Raw genomic sequence first — 20,870 nt, 5'->3', positions numbered from 1 at the left:
GTTTTTGTAGACTCCCTTTTTAAAAAATCCAACCAGAAGTGGTAGCACAAGCCTGCCATCCCCACTCTTGGGGAGCTGAAGCAGGATGAGCGTGAGATAGCCTAGGCTATCTATGGAGACCCCCCCAAAAATGGTCTGGTCTGAACATTAGCTGTTTGTGCCCTGTCCCATTGGGGAAACCTGCCTCCTAGTGTGGAGAGAGTGAAGAAAGTCTGAGACTTGGGTGGAGGGGTCAGTAGAGACAGGATCCTGCTGATGTAATAATGAATCGTATAGGTCATATAGCCAGGTCCCTCAAATACTGGCTATGGAATGATGGATCAGTCATTAGCGCCTCCTTCTTCTAATTCCATCATCCGGGTCAACTCCTATTCCTACTTGTAAGCCCAACACCAATGCCTCCTCCTCCAGGAAGCCCTACTTCCTCCTTACCTTGTTTCTACTTCCCCTCTGCACCCTGGCCTTGTCCAGGGAGGGAGACAGGTGCCTATTTCTGGTTCTGTGTGCTCCAGGGTCAGACTCTGGCCTGAGGCTCTGGGGACCCAGCGTCCTTCCTTATGGAGTGAGTAACTGCCGGTGGGTAAGACGAGGGACAAGTCCCTTCTGCCTCTTGGCTCCCAGCCTTCCCTGACTTCTCCCTCCCCACACCAGGCTCTTCTATCGCTACCAGGACCTGGCCCCCCAGTTGGTGCCCCTTGACTATACCACCTGTCCTGAGGTGAAGGTGCCCTACGAGCTGATTGGCAGCATGCCAGAGCTGAAGGTATGGCTGGGCTGTGGGGACAGAGGGGAAACGGAATGCAGACATCGTGTTCCTATGAGGTGGAAGCTGCTGGTGTCCCCCTTTCGCAGAAAAGAAAACTGGGGCTCCAAGAGACACAGCTGCTACAAGAGAAGCAAGGTTGAAACACATCTCCTGGAGAGGCAAGCAGGTCTCTGTGAGTTCAAGGCTGGTCTGGGATACATTGCAAGTTCCAGGTCACCCACACAGTGAGCTCCTACCTCTAAATAAATAAATAAATAAATAGGAAAAGGAAAAGGAAAAAAAAGCAAGGAAGGAAGAAATCAGAAAGACAAAGGGCTTAGTCATGAGTTGGGAAGGAGACATCCAAAGGTGTGGCAGAATAAGAGGGGTGTGTATGCATGTGAGAGGGATGTGTGTGAGGGGGATGTGGGGGGATTGTGTGAGGGGAATGTAGGGGGATGTGTGTGAGGGGAATGTGGGGGGATGTGTGTGAGGGGAATGTGGGGGGATGTGTGTGAGGGGAATGTGTGTATGTATGGGCAAAATGTGTGTGTGTGTGTGTGTGTGTGTGTGTGCGCATGTGTATGGAAAGATGTGTGTGTGGAAGAGGGATGTGTTTGCGTGGTGGTGATGGTGTACCAGTGTGTGAGAGATCTGTGTGGAGGGGCAGTGTGTGTGTATTGTAGCAGGAATCTTAAAAGGTCTTATTAATAAAATCAAACCTGAGGCCAGTTATTGGGGTCAATGCTGGTAGATCAGAGAGACAGAACAAGCCACAGCTATCTCACCTTGCCAGTTCCTCAGTTGGTCCTGTTTCCTCTGACTGGAGGCCTCTGAGTCCTCATCCAGAATTGGTCTCAGCTGAATTACTGCTCAAAAGCCTGAAGCTTAACCAGGCCACTTGTTTAACCAGCCAAATGCTTAACCAGCCAAATGCCTCTAGTTTCTGGTCCTCACGCCTTATATATCTTTTTGCTTTCTACCACCACTCCCTGGGATTAAAGGCTGGCTTTCTGGGATTAAAGGCGTGTCACCATGCTTGGCTATTTCCAATGTGGCCTTGAACTCACAGAGATCCAGAGGGATTTCTATCTCTGGAATGCTAGGATTAAAGGTGTGAGTGCCACCATTTTCTAGCCTTTGTATCTAGTGGCTGTCTGTTCTCTGACCCCAGATAAATTTATTAGAGTACACAATATTTTGGGGAACACAATACCACCACATTTCCTCTCTTTTTGTCTAAAATTTAAAAAGCTTATAACTAATACAAGAAAAACTATCTTCAATAAGTATATGCAATATACAGTCAAGATTACATTAACAATGTCTAGTCCATTAACATTTGACAGATCCAGACAAAAAACTCCATTATATATATTAACAATGTCCAGTCCAGTAACATCTGATAAACTCAGACCAAAAAATTTTCATTACTTACTTAAAACAAGTAGTTCCTTTTTAAAAGTAGATTCCATAATCTCCCTTTTTACCTTATCATATCCATATTTTCTCTTTTTTCTTTTCATAATAGATTCATTAGTCTACCTTTTGTCATTTTTATATCTTCCCCTTTTTCTTCAGTGTAGATTCAATGATCTACCTATTTATCCTATTATTTCTTTATCTTTTTTCTCAGAGTAGATTCGATGATCTATCTCATATCTATATTCTCTTTTTCTTTTTGCTTTCTAGGGGTGAAGATATCTTTAGGGAATCTTGAAAAGAAAATTTTGGGGTTAATCATCAAGTCCTGTATCGTTTGTCCAGTCTCTGCATAATAGGAAAGCTCAGGGCTTGTTTCAAGTCTTTGTTCAAGTAGTCTGTCAGGCTGGATCATCTCAGCTAGCCATCTCAAAATTGTCCTAAGCAGTTTGTAGTCCAAAGCAGATCTTTCCGTGGTGTTAATCAGCTTAATGGCTTTATCATAGTCCATGTGGAATCATCGTTGTAGGATCCTGTCATCTTTTTGAAGATTTCAAAGTCACTGTTAGGCATGGTCATGGTTTCCTGCAGACTTTTTTTTTTTTTGCCTCCTCTGTGGTTTGGAGCAATCATAGTCCGATAAATGTCTGTCTCTCGGAACCATGAACATTCTTCCCTAGAACAGAAAATCTTCACAACAATTTCTCCGCACCATTTGTCTTGCCAAACTTTTCCAAACTGACCTTTGCCGATGCTTTCTTGTAACACGATGGTCCTGGCAATTCTCTGAACCAGCAGCAGTAAACCCTTCGTCCCAGGTAGCAGCATCACCGTAGTCACCAACACGATGAGAAGGAGCTGGCAACGTGGAGCAGTAGCCACTGCTTCCATGGTCCCACCACTGTTTGTGGCTCAGTCCAGGCCAAAGCTGCTCCCAAGCCTCCTAGGCTGGCCTCAAACTCGGGATCCTACTGCCTCTGTCTCCTTCAGCAAATCCTACCGGTGTGCGCCACCACAACCGCCTGAGTGTAGCTTGGGCCTGAGCTGGGGCTCACAAGGCCACAGGCAAACAGCTTTTTCATGAATTCGTAACACGAACGTTGGGCGCCAGATGTAGCAGGAATCTTAAAAGGTCTTATTAATAAAATCAAACCTGAGGCCAGTTATTGGGGTCAATGCTGGTAGATCAGAGAGACAGAACAAGCCACAGCTATCTCACCTTGCCAGTTCCTCAGTTGGTCCTGTTTCCTCTGACTGGAGGCCTCTGAGTCCTCATCCAGAATTGGTCTCAGCTGAATTACTGCTCAAAAGCCTGAAGCTTAACCAGGCCACTTGTTTAACCAGCCAAATGCTTAACCAGCCAAATGCCTCTAGTTTCTGGTCCTCACGCCTTATATATCTTTTTGCTTTCTACCACCACTCCCTGGGATTAAAGGCTGGCTTTCTGGGATTAAAGGCGTGTCACCATGCTTGGCTATTTCCAATGTGGCCTTGAACTCACAGAGATCCAGAGGGATTTCTATCTCTGGAATGCTAGGATTAAAGGTGTGAGTGCCACCATTTTCTAGCCTTTGTATCTAGTGGCTGTCTGTTCTCTGACCCCAGATAAATTTATTAGAGTACACAATATTTTGGGGAACACAATACCACCACAGTGTATGGAGATGATGTGTGTGTCAGGGGAGTATGTATGGGGAGTGTGTGTGTGTGTGTATGTGTGTGTGTCGGGGAATGTGTGTATGTGTGGAAAGAACCACTTGTAACTCCAGCTCCAGGGGATCTGATACTGTCTTGTGGTGTCACTCAGAGGTGATGTGTGGCACCAGTCCTGAGGAAACATGAATAGACATCTACTCACCCAGATGACAGGCCAAAGCACAGATATTCCCAGAGCCAACCTTGGTGAACCAATGGGTTTTATTGGGGTTCTGTCTTGGCCACTCTTCTATTGATGTGAAGGGACACTATGACCACAGCAGCTCCTTTTTTTTTTTTTTTTTTTTTGAAACAGGGTTTCTCTGTGTAGCCTTGGCTGCCCTGGAACTCGCTCTGTAGCCCAGGCTGGCCTCGAACTCACAGAGATCTGCCTGCCTCTGCCTCCCGAGTGCTGGGATTAAAGCTGTGCGCCACCACCGCCCGGCTGGGCCTGTCCTGGATCTTGCTCTGTAGACCAGGCTGGCCTTGAACTCACAGAGATCCACTTGACTCTGCCTCCCAAGTGCTGGGATTGAAGACATGCACCGCCACCACCCGGTGACCACAGCAACTCTCATCGGGGCTTGCTTACAGTTTCAGAGATTTAGTCCATATTGTCATGGCAGGAATCAAGGTGGCACACAGGCAGACATGGTGTTGGAGAAGTCACTGAGAGTTCTACATCCCAATCCACAGGCAGCTAGGAGAGCTATTGGGCCTGGCTTGGTCCTTTGAACCGCAAAGGTCACCTCATGTGACACACTTCCTCCACATCTCCTCCAACAAGGCCACACCTTCTAATAATTCTTCTCAAGTAGTTCCACTCCCTGATGACTAAGAATTCAAATACATGAGCCTATGGGGGCCGTTCTTATTCAAACCATCAGGTTGCTCTCAGGAGCAGAAATGACTCACAGACAGCCGCATCACCAAAGCCCACGCCAGCACAAGTGACATCTCACAGAGCTGGCATCCTGGAACACACTGCACAGCCTGCAGGTGGCTCAGCAGGTTGGAGAGTGTCCCTTCCAAGTGACTCAGTTGGCCTAAACCTCTTCATGTCTGAGCCTCTTTTAAGTGGCCCAGCTTGTCTGAGAGCATCCTTCAGCAGTCCTTAGAACATATAAGCTCTTGGAGAGGAAAGGACTAGTGAATCTAGTTAGTTTCAGGGACTTCCTGAGCCTACTTTGTGTGCTTCAGGTATTAATGGACTACCCTGCAGGATGGAGTGTTTCTCTTCCCCTTAACCAGTGGTTCTCAACCTGTGGGTTGTGATTCCTTTGGGGATCAAATGACTCTTTCACAGGGGTTGCCTAAGACCATTGGGAAACACAGATGTTTACATTATGATTCATAATAGTATTAAAATTACAGTTATGAAGTAGCAATGAAAATAATTTTATGGTTGGGGGGTCACTACAACATAAAGAACTGTGTCAAAGGGTCACAGCATTGCGAAGGCTGAGAACCACAGTCCTAGAGCATCTTGTATTTCTCCTCCCTTTTTACATCTGTGCCTTAAGAAGTTTCCCTCCGGCCGGGCGGTGGTGGCGCACGCCTTTAATCCCAGCACTCGGGAGGCAGAGTCAGGCGGATCTCTGTGAGTTCGAGGCCAGCCTGGGCTACCAAGTGAGCTCCAGGAAAGGTGCAAAGCTACACAGAGAAACCCTGTCTCGAAAAACCAAAAAAAAAAAAAAAAGAAGTTTCCCTCTGCTGGGCAGTAGTAGTGCACACTTTTAATCCCAGCACTCGGGAGGCAATGGCAGGAGAATCTTGTGAGTTGGAGGCCAGCCTGGTCTACAGAGTGAGTTCCAGGAAAGCCAGGGCTACACAGAGAAACCCTGTCTCAAAACAACAACAAAGAACAACGATGTTTCCCTCCAAGAGGGCATATAAGAAAGCACCTGTACTCACATGTACGTACACACACAGACACACACACACACACACACACACACACACACACCATTAAAATGAAATAAACCTTTATTTATTTTTAATTTTATTTTGCTTTTGGCTTTTTGAGACAATCTATGTAGCCCTAAAACTCACTACATAAATCTACCTGTCTGTCTCCTGAGTACTGAGATTAAGTGTGTGCACCATCACACCCAACTTGCTTGCTTTCCTCTTCTTTCTTTCTCTCTCTCTCTCTCTCTCTCTCTCTCTCTCTCTCTCCCCCTCCCTCCCTCTCTCTCTTTCTCTCTTTCTTCTTTTTCCTTCCTTCCTTCCTTCCTTCCTTCCTTCCTTCCTTCCTTCCTTCCTTCCTTTCTTCCTTCCTTCCTTTCTTTCTTGGAGCTGAGGACTGAACCCAGGGCCTTGTACTTGCTAGGCAAGTGCTCTACCACTGAGCTACATCCCCAACCACCCCCAGCTTTATATTTTAGTTTTAAAAAATATTTTATGATATGTGTATGAGTGATTTGCCTGCATGTATGTCTATACACCATGTGCATGCCTTGTGTTTTCAGAGGCTGGAAGAGGGTGTTAGATCCCTAGGAACTGGAGCTATAGATCGTGTGAGCCACCACGTGGGTGCTGGACACTGAACCTGGGTCCTCTGGAAGAGCAGCCAGAGCTCTTATCCACTGAGCCATCTCTCCGGGCCCTAAATCTAGTTTTTTTTTTTTTTTTAATATATTACATATGTGAATGTAATTGTCAAACAATAAGTAAAGCATTATTTAAAAACTAAAATGAGAGAAAGAGTGAGCACACACACACACACACACACACACACACACACACACACACACACAGGATACAGCAGACATTTGCCTTCCTGTCCCCAGGATAACCCTTTCCGACAGAGGATTGCACAGGTCTTCTCTCAAGATGGAGATGGTCACATGACCTTAGAGAACTTCTTGGATATGTTCTCAGTGATGAGTGAGATGGCTCCACGGGACCTGAAGGCCTACTACGCCTTTAAGATTTATGGTGCGTGCAGGGCCCTGGGCTGGGAACCAGACAGAGACCATATAATGCTCATTTCCCCAGGGACTCCAATGCCCACATAGCCAGGGCCTCCACCCTATCCCAGACCTCCTTGTACACTATTTATATAAGTCACATTTCTTGAATTTATCAAATGCTTCCAGCCTCAGGACATTTGCTCTCTGGGGGTGCTACATTTGTAGCACCATCTACAGCTCCTCACTGGGGGAATCCTAGGCAGGGCTCCACCCCAGCCACACCCCCAGCCCCTCACTGGGGGATTCTAGGCGGGGCTCCACCCCTGAGCCACGCCCCCAGCCCCTCACTGGGGATCCTAGGCGGGGCTCCACCATGACCACGCCCCCAGCCCCTCACTGGGGATCCTAGGCGGGGCTCCACCCCTGAGCCACACCCCCAGCCCCTCACTGGGGATTCTAGGCAGGGGCTCCACCCCTGAGCCACGCCCCCAACCCCTCACTGGGGATTCTAGGCGGGGCTCCACCCTGACCACGCCCCCAGCCCCTCACTGGGGATTCTAGGCAGGGGCTCCACCCCTGAGCCATTCCTCATCTGTCTCTGTTCAGAGTGCATATAGGTGTTCAGTATTTTCTGAATAAGGGCATGTGGAATAACAGCACTTTTCTCATGGCCTGGCCCATAACAGGCACTTAATACTCACAAGTGAGTCGATGAAGAAGAGTTGCTAAGGTATCCAACACACAGTAGGTGCTCAGTAAATGGACCAATAAAACTCTCCCAGGCCCCAACAGCTCACAGACCCCATACGTGATGGTCCCTCTGTTGACTGATTCACTTATGCTCCTGGGAATGTCCTTGGTGTCCCTGACCTCAGCCACATCTGCCGCGGAAGTCATCAGGAACGTGTGTGCAGCTCCGTGGGCAGGTGCAGGTCTAAACACTTAAAACATTATTTATTTATTTTAGCATGTGTAGGGGGAGTTAATGAATGACAAATCACTACCACAGAGGCTGGCAAGCAGTAGGTATTCAATACATACTTGATGGGTCAGTGAATGAATAAAAAGCAATTATGATGCCTGGTACATAGTGTGTACTTAACAAATACTTGTTAAGTGAATAAATGCCTCCCCCCAAAAAAGTTAACATGTATGACACATAGTAGGTACCTAGTAAATATTTCTTGAATGAGTGCCTGGCACACAGTGAGTGCTCAATTAGTTGACTGGCTGGATGGATAGATGAAGTTATCCCAATGGCTGGCAAACAGAAGGCACTCAATAAATGCTTGCTTAAGTAAGAGAAAATCAGTCATCGTGGTGCCTGGCATACATTAGGTGTTGTATAAATAAAACAAACAGTTGTCACAATGGCTGGGGTGGCTCTCAGTGCCTAGGGTGTGAAGCTCTAGGGTAATCAGTAGGTGATCAATAACTGGCACTTGAGTTCCGGGCATCCCTGTGCAATTCCAAAGCCTGGGGACAGACATGTCCTCCTGCCACCTGGTGTCCCCAGCCCTACTGTCGGCCTCACAGACTTCAACAATGACAACTACATCTGCGCGTGGGACCTGGAGCAGACGGTGACCAGGCTGACCCGTGGGGAACTGAGTGCTGAGGAGGTGACCCTGGTCTGTGAGAAGGTACTGGATGAAGCAGACAGTGACCATGATGGGCGGCTTTCCCTGGAGGACTTCCAAAACATGATCCTGCGGGCGCCAGACTTCCTCAGGTGCAGGTTCAGACCCAGGGATGGGAACTCCCACTGTGTCATCAGATACCTCAGGGAACTTCCCCAGATTCTGTGGCTTCAGCCCACTCTGTCTGAGAACCATAACCAGGAGGCTGTGAGCATCTCCTGTGGATATAAGCAGTATTTCCATCAACTGCCAGAGTTTGGCTGTAAACTTTCCACACAGCTGTCCTCAGCATTCTGGGGTAGGGTCAGCGCCCCAACTGCAGGGCTGGGGGTGGGGGCATGTGGGTGCATGGTTAACACAGAGTTGGTAGACTGTGGGCCAGGGCCACATCCATCCATTCCTATGTTTGGTTTACTTTTTCTCAGAAAAGGTCTCACTATTTAGACCCAGCTGGCCTGGAACTCTCTATGTAGACCAGGCAGGTCTTGAATTCACAGAGATTCTGGAGTGGGTAGCCATTCCAGCTTTGGTCTGGAAGTTCCGACTCCCATTGAGGCTTTGGTAACCATCACGCCCACAAGGCGGGGCCAAGGGAGGGCCTGAAGATTCAAGATCAGGATGTGCTGTGCTCTCTTGCTGCTGGGAGCCCGGCTAGCTCAGTCGGTAGAGCATGAGACTCTTAATCTCAGGGTCGTGGGTTCGTGCCCCACATTGGGTGCCAATATAGGTGAAATTATTATGGCCACTCCACGTAGTTAAAAGGAGATTTATTTAATGTCGTAACTTACAAATGAAGGAATAGGTAGGTTGAGGGTATGAGCAGTAGTCCGGCTATGTTCTCTGGAGAACTCTCCTCCGTCCACCTCTAGTGTCTGGGCTCCTAGCAGCAAGAGAGCCCAGCACATCCCGATCTCTGGGCTTCAGGCCCTCCCTTGGCCCCGCGTGTGCGCGCACACACAAACAGGTAAATATTTTATAAAATATAGTGTGGAAGCCTGAGGAATGACCCCTGATGTTGACCTATAGTCTAAGTCTCATAGGGGCAGGAGAATTACTGTCTGTGATTTCTAGGGTGTCCATATTCCTGTGGATCCCTGCTTGCCTCTGGGTCTAAAAGAGAGAGTATTGGGGACCCAGTATCTATTTTCGAGCTATCAGTGATGCCTCTGTTTTCTGTACACAGCACCTTCCACATCCGCATCTGACAGTGCCCGGAGGATGAGGCCTCACCCATCTCGACTCTGATCTCTCTGAATAAACAGGAATCAAACCTGCCTCAGGATCTTTGCTTTTTGCTGTGTGGCTTTGGGTGTGGCCACACCCACTCTGAGTTGCCATCTTCCATTCATATAACAAACTGATTTCTAGACCTCAAAGTCTAGAGGGGCAGGAACTTCACAGTTAACATATGAAGGCTGTCCAAGCCACACCAGAGCTCCTTTCCAGAGGCCAACTTGAGCCCATGAGTGCCTCATTTTTCCTTCACACCTCCATGTCTTGTGAATTCCAGGAGCTCAAGGTTGTCCCAGGGTCTTTGTGTAGGGCACCCACCTGCCTGCTAGGTGGTTATCCCACCACACGGCCCAGCCACCCAGAATTCCCAGACCACTCACTCCAGTGATTAAAAGCATCAGGCTCTGGGGTTGGAGAGATGGCTCAGCTATTAGCAGTACTTGCTGCTCTTGCAGAGGATTTGGTCCTTGGGTTGGGTTCCCGCTGCTACGTGGTGGTGGCTCTCAACTGCTTTGAACCTCCCATTCCAGCAGACCTGATGCCACCTTCTGGCCACCATGGGCAACTTCACTTATGTGCACACACACATACCCACATACACACATTTAAAAATGAAAATAGTTCTAGCCAGTTGGTGGTAGCACACACCATTAATCCTAGCACTTAGGAGGCAAAGGCAGGCAGATCTCTGTGAGTTCAAGGCTAGCCTGGTCTACATAGTGAGTTCCAGGACAGCTAGGGGTACACAGAGAGACATTATCTCAAACAAAACAAAAATAATAAAAATGAAAATAGGACAGGCCTGGTGTGGTACAACTTTAATCTTGTCACTCAGGAGGCAGAGGCAGGCGGATCTCTGTCAGTTCTGGCACAGCCAGGACTACATAATGTGACCCTATCTCGATGATGATGGTGATAGAAGCCCAGGTCCTCCCTGCCTCTTTTCTATATGTTCCTCCTGAGAAGGGACCGCTGTCTTCCCCATCTCCCAAGAGAAGAAATGGGCCCAGAAAGGTCTATGTTCATCAAAGATCACACAGCACTTTAATGTAGGAATGCCTTCAGAGGCCACTACCAACGGCCACCCTGACAGATGCCTTTGTGTTTTGGGGGGAGCAGGGATGCATGTGCTCATGTGTGTTCTCTTGCAGGCAGATACCAGAGGACAACTTTGGCTGTTGTTCCTCAAAGGCTGTCCACGTTGCCTTTCAATTTTTTTTTTATAAAATTATTTGTTGGCACGGACGGGGCACATGTGTAGAGGTCAGAGGACAGCTTATAGGAATCGGATCTCTCCTTCCACCATGGGTCCTGGGGCTCAAGCCCAGATCCCCAGGCTTAGCTGCAAGTACCTTGACTGGAGCCATCTTGCCTGCTCTGATTTTTTTTTTTTTAACACTGGTCTGGAATTCACTCAGTAGGCTAATGTGGTTGAATGTGAAATGTGGAGCCCATGAATACAGATGGCTAACCCATGATCAGAGAGGTTGGGATACAGGCCTGGCATGTGCTGTGCCCACCAAGTCACTGCGGTAATTATTTTTAAAGTTATATTTACTACCCGTGTGTGTATATCAACACATGTATGTGGAGGTCGGAGGGCAACTTTCAGGAGTTGGGGCTCACCCTCCATCATGTGACTACCGGGGATCGAACTCCGGTACTCACGCTTGCCTGCAAACGCCTTTATCTCACCTGAGTCCCTAAAGAGGTACTTCTATTATTATTATTAGAATAATCAGGTCCCTCTGCTGGCAGCTGCAGAATTCAGCCGTAACTTCTTTAACACAGCTCTCTGGTTGTGAGGACAGGGGTGGGGACTGGAAAGAAGAGGCCGGTACCCAAGATAGTGGGGTGGGGGTGGGGGGCGCTGTCAGTACCCAGGGGCGAAAGGTGGTGGTGGGAGGTATTCCTCGGGTAGCCAGTCCTGGGCTTCTGGCAAGTCTACAGGCTCTGGCTTGGGTGCCTGGACCGACAGGGCCCTCACCACCTTTCCACGCCAGGCCTTGACCCCTGAGACCGCCTCCCTCCAGCTGGCAGGCCTAGAGGCTGTGAGGGTGGCTTCTTCGCCTCTCCAGGCCTGGGGCTCGGAGGGGGTTTGGAGAGAGGAGGCTGCACAGGGGTCCGCGGAGTGGCGAGCGCTGTCCCAGCTGGACGCTCGAGTCACAGTGCTGTGATGCTGCGCCACACGCCTCACGTCCCCGAGCAGGTTCGTGGCTGACAGGTGCGACGTGAGCCTCTGCTTTACCCTCCGGCTGGTGTCTGGCAGCGTCCTCAGGTTCTTCCACAGTCTCTGCCCCGCCTCCCCAAAAAGTGCTTTTGGGGAGCAGGGGGCGGATGCGAGCTTTCTGTCAGTTGCTGCAGAAAGCTTCCTTTCAGGAGCCTGGAACAGGGAACAGGGAACAGAGAAGGGGAGGCCTGGGGCCCGGCTGATCGGCAAAGCTCCAGGCAACCCCACCACCTTGCCTCAGGGCACTGGAGCTCCTCTCAAGCCCGATCACTGCCCCATCCTGCCCATGTCTGTGTGTGGCTTCACCACCGCTCTCAAGGTTTGGCAAATTTTCTCAAAAAAAAAATTACAGCTAGGCTGGGGGCGTGGCTCAATGAATTTACCCAGCATGCTTTTGGGGACCACTTCTATTGTCAGCATTTGCCCCACCCGTCTCCGTTGGGGGGGGTAGAAGATAGGATCACTAAGTACCCCTGAGGTCCCTAGCCACAGTGGTCCATGTATTGCCATTTGTCACTGTTCTGTAGACACACAAGCCCCGGGGCCTTGGCACACGTCTCCCCACTCTGGGAAGGCCCTTCCTGAATCTCTGTGTCCAGCTCCCTGAAACCGCCTCCAGGATGTCTTCTCTGACTTGCACCCAAACAGATGTCCAAAACACCAGCCCGCTTCATTCCCGCCACTGTCAGACCTCCCCACAACACAGGAAGTCTGGAGTACAACATGGCCTCAACCTGAAGGCTCCACTGGCCTCGAGGAGCCACAACACACACATCCATCATTTATTCACCCATCCACACTGAAGATTCATTAGCCTGGCTCCTTCAAATGGTGACCTGGCTGGGCCTGGCGGTGCACGCCTTTTTTTTTTTTTTTTTAAAGATTTATTTATTTATTGTGTATACAGTGTTCTGCCTGCACACCATAAGAAGGCACCAGATCTCATTACAGATGGCTGTGAGCCACCATGTGGGTGCTGGGAATTGAACTCAGGACCTCTGGAAGAGCAGTCAATGCTCTTAACCTCTGAGCCATCTCTCCAGCCCCCTGGTGGTGCTCGCCTTTAATCCCAGCACTCAGGAGGCAGAGGCAGGAGGATCTCTGTGAGTCTGAAACCAGCCTGGACTACATAGGGAGTTGAGGCCAGCCAGGGCTACACAGAGTGACCTTGTCTCAACAGAAGCAAACAAAAAATATGCCAGGTCCCCTTGGAGGGGTGAGGACAGCAGTGCAGAATGAGTCAGCCACCTGGGCCGCAAGGTTTGATGGGAGAAACAGAAAGTAAAACATACACACCCAGAATAAACAAAAGCCTCTCACGTCGGAAGTGGTTCTCTGCAATGACCACACGGGGTAATATGTGTGGGGAAACTTAAGATCCAGGAACTAGGGAGGGAGACCCTTGAATGGCTTCTAAAAGAAGCATCCTGGCAAGTGTCCCGGGAGGAAGGGCCCGGAGGAGAACAGCACCAAAGGTTCTCAGGGTGGCTGATGGGTCTGAACACAAGAAGCAGCTCAGGGGGAGGGGCTGAAGTTCCAGAGTTCCTGGTTGCTTCTGATGGGGTAGAGATGGAACCCCGAGTTTAGGCACCCGGACAAGCGCTCTACCACTGAGCAACACACAGCCCGAGACGGCAACGTGGAATCTAATCCGAGTCTAGAAATCACTGGGAAGTTGTTTTTTTTTTTTTCTTTAATTACCCAGCTACAGAAGAGAACTCTTTCTAGAAAGGGCCTGCTCTAGCATCCTTCTCTGCCAGATCCAGGCTGGAGGTGCCACCCAGGACCTACCTCTCTGGGAGGGCAGGAGGAAGGCCTCTGAACATCCGTGGGGCCACGCCCTCGGCTTTCAGCATCCTGAGCCAGGGCATTCGAGTACAGGAAGAGATCTTCGTAGTCCACGTTTGCTGGATCCTTCTGCAAGGTGTGGAAGAGACATAGAGCTCAGACTCAGCAGTGGGAAAGTCGGGGATGGGGAGAACCCAGGATTGGAGGCCTCTGAAAGCCGATATCAGAACCCAGGCCACGCCCACCGGGCCTCAGGGGACGAGCCCCGCCCACGGCGTCTAGGCCACGCCCATCAGCCCGGATGAAAGAGGCCTGCTCACAAGTCTCAGATGGTGGAAAGAGCCCCTCCCACAGCAGGTTTAGGCCACACTCATCATTCATTAACTGAACGAGCCCAGGTCACATCAGGTAAGCCACGCCCACCAGCCTCAGAGGAAAGCCATCATTCCTGCAGATGAACCCCTGTGGATTCCATGCTAGGGAGCCTCTGGCACTCGCGGGCCCCCAACTGGGGTCCCCTCGCTCCCACCTGCCCGCAGGCTTGCGTCAGCAGCTCCCCGTATGGCCGAATGGGTTTCTGCTGGTGGAAAGTGACCAGGGCGTCCAGAGAGGCGTGCGTTACGTGGTCCCCAGGAAGGATGAAAGTCCCGTCGTCTGAGAACTTCACCATGAAGTGACGGCAGCAGGTCTGGGCTCTGCGGAGACACTGCTGGGGTTGGGATGCAGCCACTGTGCCTAGATTTCCCCAGTTACCACGCAGGGTTTCCAAGGCCCACCTCAGGAGTTCTTGGGTGGATGAAATAAGGGGATACGAGCTAATTGCGGTACCTGCCTGTCATCCCTGCGTTGGGAGACCCAGGGGAAAAGGATGGAGGGTTGGAAGCCAGCCTGGGCTACACGGTGAGACTCAGTCTCAACCAAATAGTAGTAGCAAAATGATAGTAATCTTCTCATTTTAAAGACACCATCTCATGGAGTCCAGGCTACACTTAAACTTACTATGTAGCCAAGGAGGACCTTGAATTTCAGATCCCCCTGCATGGGTTAATTCCCATGCTGGGTTAACAGATGTGCACCCCCATACTGCATAGCCAGTTCAAGGCCGCCTGGCTATGAAACCCTCTCCCAAATAGGAAGACAGGGATAGAGAAGGGAGGGAAGGAGGGAGGGAGGGAGGAAGGGAGGGAGGAAGGGAGGAGGGAGGGAGGGAGGGAGGGAGGGAGGAAGGAAGGAAGGAAGGAAGGAAGGAAGGAAGGAAGGAAGGAAGGAAGGAAGGAAGGAAGGAAGGAAAAAAGGCAGGCTTTCCTGCGACTGCTCAAAGATGCCAAAATCAGGCTTTGAGGCTCCAGGAGCTTGCAGCCCTGACTTCCCTGACCCAGACTCATGTCACTAATCTGAAGGTGAAGTGTGGAAGGAGGCAGGGGCCACCCTCAGATCTCTGCCTGCCCGATCCTCAGACCCAGGTCTCAGGGCTGCCCCAGTGTTCCAGGCCTACACACTGGGCAGGCCCCTTATGCATGAGGTGCCTTTGTCCCTCTCGGGGAAGCCTGGGCCTAACCTCCCCCATGGCCTTACTTGTAGGAAAGGGTGTAGCCCACATGGCTGTGGCTGACTCGGATGAGAAAGGACCCCAGGGGTTGTGACTCCAGCAGGTTCTCAGCAGCTCTGGAGAGGCACAGAGGAAGGAGATGGCTGGATAAGGAGGGAGGCCGGCCAGCACAGGGGATGTTAGCAACCCGGGGCTCCATCTGGCTCTGGTTATGCACAGGGCTCTTTTAGTATCGCACACGGCAGCCCAGGTCTCTCACCTCTGTGTTCTGTGCGTGCCTGTCCACCCCCACCCCTCTGAACAACACACAGAGCAACCTTGGACCCCCACCTGACCCTGACCTGGGAACCCTGACCCTGACCTGGGAACCCTGACCCTGACCTGGAAGCCCTGACCTGACCTGGGAACACCTGACCCTGACCTGGGAACCCTGACCCTGACCTGGGAACCCTGACCCTGACCTGGGCACACCTGGCCCTGACCTGGGCACACCTGACCCTGACCTGGGAACCCTGACCCTGACCTGGGAACCCTGACCCTGACCTGGGAACCCTGACCCTGACCTGGGAACACCTGACCCTGACCTGGGAACCCTGACCCTGACCTGGGAATACTTGACCCTGACCTGGGAACCCTGACCCTGACCTGGGAACCCTGACCCTGACCTGGGCACACCTGACCCTGACCTGGGCACACCTGACCTGACCCGGGCACACCTGACAGGCCCTGGAGCTTGCAGGCCTGCACTGTCAGGCTGACTTTCTTTTCTTTTGGGGGAAAGGTCATGTAGCTCAGGCTGGCCTCACACTCACTATACAGCTGAGGATGAACTTGAACTCCTGATCCTCCACCTTCTGAGTACTAGGATGACATTATGCTTGGTTTATGCAGAATGGGAACAGATTGAAGGGCTTTGTGTGTGCCAGGCAAGCACTCTACCAACTGAGTTACAAGCACTCTATCAACTAAGCTACAAGCACTTTACCAATCAAGCCATAGCCACAGCCTCTGAATAAGTAAATAATACCCTGTCTTTCTTGGTGGTTTGAAGCGCTGGGTTGTGGACACTTGGAGGCCTCTGATGTTGACCCTGAAGTAGATCTCCTATCTCCCACAGCCCCTGCCTGCCTGTCCCAGATCTGAAATCCTCTTAGGTGGAGCACAGTACCCCAGGTGAAAAAGCCGGGGCTATGATCCGTCTGATGCACTAAGTCTAGAGCCCAGCTGTGCTATGCATCTGCTGTGTGACCTCAGGCAGGTGTCTAACCTTATCTGTTCCCATGGCCGGGAGCTAATCTGAGAATGGTGTGAACAGGGGGCTTGCCACCTGAGTATACCCCCAAATGTTCACTGTGGTTAGGGGTGACGACTAAGAAGGAGCATATGGCAGGATGGGGGTTATCATTACGTCCTTACTCTCGAGAGATGGTGCCGTGGAACCACTCCGGGATCCCGTATTGGACCAGTGGGTCTGCTTGGGTGTGCACAAACCAGTCCAGCCGAGGGGGCAGTGGTGGGGGCAGCTTCCCGGCTTCTGCCATGGCATCCAAGGAAGGCGGTCACCTTGGGGGAGGAGGGAAAGGTTCTTCATACCTCACCTTATATTCTGAGAAAGGGTCTGTCACTAAAGCTGGGGCTGGTCACAGAATCCCAGGGGTCCTCCCATACCCCCCACCCCCACCCCGTGCTGGGCCTTTGTTTTTCTCTGTTGTCTCCGTGCCTGCTGGAAGGCAAATCTGAATTCTTAATGCTCACACAGCAAGCATTTTATGGACTAAGGGGGCTCTTGGTTTGGTCAATGAGACAAGCTAGCCTGAAACGAACCATGTAGACAAGGATGGCCTTGAACCCCCAACCCTCCTACCTCTCCCTCCTTAGGTGACAGACAGCTCCTCCTGTGTGCTGTTAATTCACACTCATGTTGGTTGATTTACACTCAGGGTACCGCAGGGCTTTGTGGGCTGAGGACATAAAGGACATGGTCCTGAAATGCAAAACGGTCTTAAGTGTTAACCTGAAGGAAAACCAGCAAGAAGCTCTGCCCCGGGGCCTCAATCACTCTTCATTCAGTCCCGAGACCTGAGCTCTGTGTACAGTCCCCACCTCCAGCCCTGGCTGATGGGCTGCTCCCACAGGGAGGGGCCAGTTGACACAGGGTGGCTGTGCTGCCTTTCTTCCCAGACAACAAACTCATTCCCTCAGGTGTGGCCCAAAGGCACTCCGAGGAAAGTCATTAACCAATCCATTAATGAACACTTGATAACCGAGCTGCACACTGTCTCTGCCTCCATTTCCTGTTCCCTCTCTCTCAGCAGGGGTTCCATGGAGGTGAACTGTCTCTTCCAGGCTGGGGTCTCCCCAGGATGAGGCCTGGGATCACAGGCATCAAAGCATCTGGAATTAGAGGCAGATTATCTGGGTTCAAATTCTACCCTACATCCCTGCTGTGTGAAGTCACAAACTTAACTGCTCGGGGCCTTAACTTCTGTGGTTAGGTGACGTCTTTGGAAGGGGATGGCTGGGACAAAGTACTATATAGTCAACACATTATACATTCTATAGATTGCTTACACACCTGTATATATGGAAAGGTGAGAGGCGGCCTCTTTCTTTTCTGTTTTATTTTTATTTTTTGAGAGAGAGTTATGTAGACCAGGCTGGCCTTGGTGTAGCTAAGGATAACCCTGAACTCCTGATTGTCTCACCTCCCTGTCCCAAGTGCTGGGATGACAGGCCTGCTCTATTTAATTTAACCCAGGTTACACTGTGCCAGGACCCCAGGCTACTGCCACATACCCATAATCCCTGCACTTGGGAGGCTGCGGCAGGTCTACCATGAGCTCAAAGCTACCAGGACGATGCTGGGAGACCCTGGATTAAAAACAAAAGGCCGAATGTGGTGGTGTACATCTGCCATTTCAGTACTTACAAGGTGGAGACAGAAGGATCAGGGGTTTATAGACCACCCTTGAAAATAATAATAGTGGAGCTGAAGCTCTCCCATTCCCTGGTTTTTATTTATTTTATTACTTATTTATTTTTAAAAGGTTTTTATTTTTATTTATGTGTGTGTGCTTCTCTCTCTCTCTCTCTCTCTCTCTCTCTCTGTAAATGTTTATCAGCCATGTGTGTGCAGGTACCACTGGAGGCCGGAAGGCAGCACTAGATCCCTGGAGGTAGATTTACAGGTGGTTGTGAGCCTCCCAGTGCAGGTGCTGGGAACTGAACTCAGACCCTCTGCAGGAGCAGTGTGCACTCTTAACCGTTTACCCTTCTCTCCAAACTCATTCTGATATTTAAAAATTTTTAGTGTAGCCGGGCGGTAGTGGTGCACGCCTTTAATCACAGCACTCGGGAGGCAGAGGCAGGTGGATCTCTGTGAGTTTGAGGCCAGCCTGGGCTACAGAGCGAGATCCAGGACAGCTAGGACTGTTATAGAAACTCTGTCTTGAAAAACCAAAAAAAAAAAAAAAAAAAAAAAATCAGTGTGTGTGTGTGTCCAAGTGTACAGACACGCACGTGTGCGGGTGTATGTAGGCCTGAAATTGACATCAAGTGTCTTCTTCATTCCCTCTCCCCCTTACGTATTGAAGCAGTCTCTGAATAAGCTGGAGCCGGCAGCTTCGGTGAGTCCGACTAGCCAGCTGCCCTGGGGCTCTCCTGCCTCCGCCTCCCACACGCCTCCGGGATGACAGGTGGCCGTGGATTGCCTGCCAGACTTGACTTGGGTTCTGGGGATCTGCGCTCAGGTCCTCACGACCCTCCGCCAAATGCTTTATCGACTGAGCCACCTTGTCAGCCCTTTCCTTTACTTCCCCTTTCTTATTTCATTATTCACCATGCAGGCACAGACACCTCCGTGGTGCTCCAGTTCTGACAGTATTCATGCAGATTGGAGTCCCGGTCCCCAGGGGTGCAGCAGGCAACCCTGTCCAGGCTGTGGAAGTACACGCTGTGACAAAATCACCTACCAAGGCATCTCCCAGAACGTATCCCGTCATGAAGGGACTCTGCATCTGCCTCTGTATAAAATACAGCTGAACCCAGTCACAAGCTGGCACAGAATTCTCTTTTCACCTCAGAGCACTGTTACACTTCTTTCAAGACCCAATGCACATGTCCTTTCCTCCAGCCAGCCTTCCTGCCTCCCTCGCCTACAAAAATCGGGGCAATGTTCCCTCCCCTTGAGATTCCCCATTGTTCCTTCCTCTGCTGGCTCCAGCTGGATCCCAAGGAGCTGGAGGGACTTTATCTCTCTCTGTCTTACCCTCATTGCTTCCTTAGGACACAGGGCTAGTGGGTCGTTGGTTTCTTTGAAACAGGTCTCACTAGGTAGCTGAAGTCAGCCTCAAACTCATGGTCTAGCCTGCCTTGGCCACCACAGAGCTGGAATGGCAGGTGTGGAGAACCATGACAGAGCTTGCACGCGGTCCCCTTCCCTGGTAAGCCTTTTCCTTATCTCCCAGGTCCTCTCCACCCTGAGCTGGAGCCGCAGAGGCTCTGCAGTTGGGGAATGTAGGGATGCAGCGATGCCAGGATTCCAGATGTGGAGTTCAGGATGTAGGACACATACCTTGGAGAGCCTGGGCTGTGTTCCTCGGGGCTCTTGAGCTGCCGCTGAAGCCTGAGTTTCGCTTCAGGGTCTGCACGTCAGAGGGGCAGGGCGGGCAGCCCCAGGCAGTTCCTGTTTCCTCCAGCAGGTGAACAAGGGCGGGACCAAGCTCAGGGCTTGTATCTGTAGCTGATACTGGCTCCTGCCAAGTGTTTGCTCAGTAGCTATTTGCTGCCAGCTCCATGGATCCCCAGAGACAGCTGCAGCCCCTCCTTCCCTTTTGAGACACAGTCTCATGTAGCCCAGGCTAGCCTGGAATTTCCTGTGTAGCTGAAGGTGCCCTTGAACTCCGATCCTCCTGCCTCCACCTCCTGAGTGCTGGCAGGCCTGTACCATCATGCCATGATTATGCAGTGCTGGCGATGGAACCCAGAACTTCATGCTTGCTAGACATGCACTCTGCCAACGGAGCTGCGTTTCCTGCCCTTATTGCAGCCCCGAGGCAGTTGTCTGTCAGGAAATGGGTGTGTGGTAGTCAGAAAGTGAAAGGGGGCAGGCAAGTAGACTGCTCGGTGGGTACCGGGTGCAGGAAGAGTGTGTAGACAGAGAACAGCATGTGCAAAGGCCCTGAGGTTGGAGAGCCATTGAAGGACAGACTGCACACACAGCTCTGTCTTGCCTTCCTTTGCAAAAACACTCTTGAAATGACATTCTGTGTTGCCTCCAGACCAACATAAAAGCGTGATGGCTCAGGTTTATAGTCCCAGCATTTAGAGGCCTGAGGCAGGAGGATTTGGGGTTCCAGGCTAGCCTGGGATACATAGGGAGACTCAACTCAACATCCAAACAAAACCAAAGCAAGAAAACAAAACCAGAATGTCCATTTATTTTACTTTGTTTGTTTTTCTAAGACAGGGTCTCATGGAGCCCTGGCTGGCCTGGAACCCACTATACTGAGGCTGAGGCTGCTGCGAAGCCTTGCTCTTGTTGCTTCCGCCTCTGGGGTGCTGGGATCATGGGCGTGACTATGGGACCCAGCGCTCCATCATCACAGGCGAGCACCTTGCTGACTGAGCTGCAGGTCCAGTCCATGCCTGACTT

The 20,870-nt window shown here is 50.9% G+C and overlaps 2 protein-coding genes across 4 annotated transcripts; one reads left to right on the top strand and one right to left on the bottom strand.

The window, feature by feature from the left end:
- The first annotated feature begins 313 nt into the window (after nt 1–313).
- Cib3 (calcium and integrin binding family member 3) lies at nt 314–9,622 on the top strand. The gene is made up of 5 exons (XM_037211553.1): nt 314–562; nt 652–763; nt 6,655–6,802; nt 8,314–8,509; nt 9,601–9,622. The coding sequence occupies exons 1-5, from the start codon at nt 558–560 to the stop codon at nt 9,620–9,622; spliced, it is 483 nt and encodes a 160-aa protein (XP_037067448.1). The 5' UTR covers nt 314–557.
- An 831-nt stretch (nt 9,623–10,453) lies between these two features.
- Hsh2d (hematopoietic SH2 domain containing) lies at nt 10,454–19,987 on the bottom strand. Of its 3 annotated transcripts, XM_028893535.2 has the most exons (8): nt 19,791–19,987; nt 17,321–17,611; nt 17,082–17,201; nt 16,634–16,780; nt 15,244–15,333; nt 14,198–14,363; nt 13,672–13,797; nt 10,454–12,033 (listed from the first exon to the last, which is right to left on the bottom strand). In XM_028893535.2, the coding sequence occupies exons 4-8, from the start codon at nt 16,756–16,758 to the stop codon at nt 11,524–11,526; spliced, it is 1,017 nt and encodes a 338-aa protein (XP_028749368.1). In that variant the 5' UTR covers nt 16,759–16,780; nt 17,082–17,201; nt 17,321–17,611; nt 19,791–19,987; the 3' UTR covers nt 10,454–11,523. The 3 variants fall into 3 exon arrangements, with proteins under 3 accessions (XP_028749368.1, XP_028749367.1, XP_037067692.1); XM_028893534.2 differs by lacking the exon at nt 17,321–17,611; XM_037211797.1 differs by lacking the exon at nt 17,321–17,611 and having other exon boundaries at nt 17,082–17,178.
- Between the last annotated feature and the right edge of the window lie 883 nt (nt 19,988–20,870).

The sequence above is a fragment of the Peromyscus leucopus genome, chromosome 17 (genome assembly GCF_004664715.2).
Source record: "Peromyscus leucopus breed LL Stock chromosome 17, UCI_PerLeu_2.1, whole genome shotgun sequence".
NCBI classification, from domain to species: domain Eukaryota; kingdom Metazoa; phylum Chordata; class Mammalia; order Rodentia; family Cricetidae; genus Peromyscus; species Peromyscus leucopus.
Note: the sequence above shows the minus strand (reverse complement) of the source record. Positions and strands in the feature narration are given on the sequence as shown.